Source organism: Monoraphidium neglectum (assembly GCF_000611645.1).
Source record: "Monoraphidium neglectum strain SAG 48.87 unplaced genomic scaffold scaffold04931, whole genome shotgun sequence".
Taxonomy (NCBI): domain Eukaryota; kingdom Viridiplantae; phylum Chlorophyta; class Chlorophyceae; order Sphaeropleales; family Selenastraceae; genus Monoraphidium; species Monoraphidium neglectum.
In genome coordinates, this window is record NW_014008699.1 from 1 (window position 1) to 3,774 (window position 3,774).

At 63.3% G+C, this 3,774-nt stretch overlaps 1 protein-coding gene across 1 annotated transcript; it reads left to right on the forward strand.

Annotated features, from left to right (window-relative positions):
• Positions 1 to 1,597: 1,597 nt before the first annotated feature.
• Positions 1,598 to 3,365, forward strand: MNEG_14986 (diphthine synthase; the record flags this gene model as incomplete). The annotated part of the gene is made up of 4 exons (XM_014036543.1): positions 1,598 to 2,027; positions 2,330 to 2,400; positions 2,682 to 2,740; positions 3,011 to 3,365. The coding sequence occupies 4 exons, from the start codon at positions 1,598 to 1,600 to the stop codon at positions 3,363 to 3,365; spliced, it is 915 nt and encodes a 304-aa protein (XP_013891997.1).
• Between the last annotated feature and the right edge of the window lie 409 nt (positions 3,366 to 3,774).

A 3,774-nucleotide genomic window follows, 5' to 3' on the forward strand; every position in this document is an offset into this window, starting at 1 on the left:
TGAGGAGGTCCGCTCTAATGAGCGCGAGGCCGATGGCAGTGATGCTATGGTATGAGTAACTTATTTATCTATCTGCCGCGACAGGCTCATGCGGACGGCGCTGCACTGGGCGCCGGAGATGGGGCACCACGACACCGGTGCGACGGGGGTGTCGGCCGGCGTGGCGGGGCGGCTGCCTGAGGGAGTGTTGATTGGCAAGAGCGCGGGGGCTGCAGCAGAAGGCTGGAGTCGGCCTGGTGCCGGTAATCGTACCGCAGTCTGTGGCCCATCGACGGGTTACACATACATGGGCGGGCTGTGCACGGCGTACGTGACGGCGCTGGTCAACCAGGGGGACCACAATGACATCACGCCCGCTTGTGTTTCTGGCCATCCCGCGGTGAGCTCTCGCGCGCCCACGGGCCCACTGCGGGATGCCGGCGCCTTGCATGTGCTGCCTGCGCGCAACCGGACATAGAGCACGCGCCGCGCACGGCGCTGATGTCTTTACAAAACCCGTATTCCAACCCAACATCAACCAATGCGTGCGGCTCGTACAATCTGTGCGCAGGGGGGAGGAGGGGCGTGACGCGTTTGAGTTTCTGATGCAGCACGGGGCGCGGTACAACGAGCCGGTGACCGAAGAAGACGCGGCGGGAGAGGTCGGCGGCAGCAGGAGCGGCGGCAAAAAGGGTAGGGGCCGGACACTGGCGGCGAGGTCGTTTGGGAGCGAACAGGGGGCGCGGCATTCAGCGGGTTGCGTCGGCCGTGTTGCGTCGGCCTTGTTGCGTCGGCCTTGCGGTGCGCTTATATACTTGTACGGTGTGCGGTCTTTCGTGCAGGGGCGAGCAGCCACAGGGCGCTGTCGCAACTTTTGTCGTGGTGCTCAGCAGCACATGATAGACCTTCTCCATGACTTTTTCTGCTGTTTCGTTTGTCAAAAGCCAACGCTTGTGGTCCACTTTGTATGTTGAAAAAGGCGTAGCGCTGCTGGTAAAAAAGATGATTTGCTGCAAAGTTTCCATGCGTTGAAGCCCGCCTTGTAGCGCGCCGCTGTCCCTGCGTATCCCTCCCAACGCCCCTCCTGGCGCTGCCCAGGACCTGGCGAATGCCGGCAGACCCGCGATGAGCCAGTGAGGGTGTGTCTTTTGCCATCAATGCGTCAAGGATGGGGATTGATCCGAGCATGCGTTGATAGCGCCTTTTGCGGACCACCCAGACTGGCGTCACCATCATGGTCACCCATGTTCATTGACCGTCAATCAACAGTGTCTCCGTCGGAGCGCTGTGCATGCTTTGTAAACGTACATCTAAGTGCAACATCAACGAATGCGCTGCATTGCCTGTGCGAACTACGGTATCATAGTCTGCATCGTCTGTTCTGTCAGCGCGCCGACGCGCACTCGTGTTTCAACATCCAAAAAATCATCGTATTCAAGTCAAACAAGCGGTGATCACCGCTGTTTGTGAAGGTCATTGCCACCTCCCAGCGCAGCAGCCGCACTGCCGCCCGCAGCCCCGGCCGCCGCTCCCAGCCTCCTGCCCCGCGCCCAGCGGACCGCCGCGCCGGCAGCCGGCGCCGGCGCGGCAGCAGCAGCAGCATCAGCACAGCGCCGCCATGGTGCTGTACCTGATCGGCCTGGGGCTGTATGATGAGAGGGACATCACGCTGCGCGGCCTCGACGCGGTGCGCGGCTGCGCGCGCATCTACCTCGAAGCCTACACCTCCATCCTGCTCTGCGACAAATTGAGGCTCGAGGCCCTGTACGGCAAGCCCGTGGTGGTGGCAGACAGGGAGATGGTCGAGAACGACGCAGATCTGATCTTGGAGGGAGCAGATCAGATCGACGTTGCTTTCCTCGTCGTGGGCGATCCGTTCGGCGCCACGACGCACACCGACCTGCAACTGCGCGCGCGGGAGAGGGGGATACCCGTCAGGGTCATCCACAACGCGAGCGTGATGAACGCAGTGGGGGCGTGCGGGCTGCAGCTGTACAAGTTTGGGGAGTCGGTGTCGATAGTTTTCTTTACAGACACCTGGCGGCCAGGTGAGGGGCTGCGGCGAGGCGCTCCAGAAATGTACACATGCGCGCGTCATGGTTAGACGATCGGGGATCTGGTCGCGGGGCCTGAACAAGTGCAGGCCAGCCGGCGTGCGTGCGTTGCGCCGGCGGCAGCGGCAGTGGCGGCGGCGCGGTCACCTGGCATGAGCATGCACAGCACGGGGCCCTGCGCCCAACCGCAGGCGCGGCTGCCCCGGCAGCCAGCATCTGAAGCGTTACGCGGTTTGACGCCACCCGTCTTTCATCAACCGACTCGCCACCGCTGATTCCGCCTGTTCGGCTTCCAGACAGCTTCTACGACAAGATCGCCGCTAACCGCAAGCTGGGCCTGCACACTCTGTGCCTGCTCGACATCAAGGTGGGTGTGGGGTGAGCCCTGCCAAGAACCTGGTATCCTCCAGGCAGCAGCTCAAGGCACAGGCCTAGGGCAGGATTCTGCAAGGGCGGTACATTTTTTGCCGGCCGCCCACACCATGTGCACACCTTGCTTGACAGCAAAGCAGCAGTGCAGCTACTGTCGGGTCACTGAGCCCGCCACGCTCCGTCCGCCACCCACCGCCCCGGCCGCGCCTTGCCGCGCCTGCTGCGACAGCAGCCGCTGACCCCCACCGTGAACCAAAAATCCCCCCTGAACTCCAGGTGAAGGAACCGAACTTGGAAGCGCTCTGCCGCGGCAAGACGATCTACGAGCCACCCAGGTGCGTGCCGCCAGCAGCCCCCCACCCGCCCCTGCAGCTGGTTGGCCTCGCGTGCAGCTTGCCAGGCCCACACTACCCGCCCCTGGCTCCACCTCAGCACCTGGCGGAGTCAAACGCCTCGAGCCAAGCGTTGACCCGCGTCTAGCGGACGCGGGACCTTCATGCTGCACACTACGTCGAAAGCCCTCTCGCGCGGTGCGTCACATCGCTTTGACCATCGACCAGCTCGCTTCCGGCCACGTTGCTTGAACCCCCGGACAAACAACACAGGTACATGAGCATCAAAACCGCCCTGGAGCAGCTGCTCGAGATCGAGGAGAAGCGGCGGGAGGGCGCGTACGACGCGGGCACCCTGGCCGTCGGCATGGCGCGCGTCGGGGCGCCTGACCAGCGCGTGGTGGCGGGCGGCATGCGGGAGCTGATGGAGGTCGACTTTGGGGCGCCCCTGCACTGCCTTATCATAGCAGGGAACGTGCATGTGGTGGAAGAGGAGATTTTGGGATACTACAGGATCGGCCAGGCGGGGGCGGCGGCGGGCGCGGAGGGCGCGGCGGCGGCGGCGGGCGGCGGCGGGGCCAGCACGGCGGAGGCGCTGGCGGTCGGCGGCGGGGAGGGGTCGAGCTAGTCTGGCTTGCATGCTTGCCCATGCGTGCGGGGTTGCGGGGTTGCTGCATGTGTGTGGATGTTTGCCAACGTGTGTACCGTGAGTGTGTGAGTGTTTCGCCCTCTTGCAGGTGTTCGTTGTGTTTGGAAAGCGTGAATTTTTTGCAGAGCACTCCATGTGCGTTGTTTGGTGCCCTAGCAGGACACCCACAAGTTCAAGCACCGCAGCCCGGCACCATCAACCTCCAGCCTGAGCTACATGGCTTGATCTTGATGATGTGTGTGTAACGTGTAACGTGCACAAGTTGGCCAGTAAATGTGCAGGCCGTCCAAAAATCCAACCAGCAGGAGGCATACGGTTACAGCGACACGACATCGGCTCAATCAAGCACGAAGGGTCAACCCCGCTGCGACGCAGCCCCAGCCCCGCC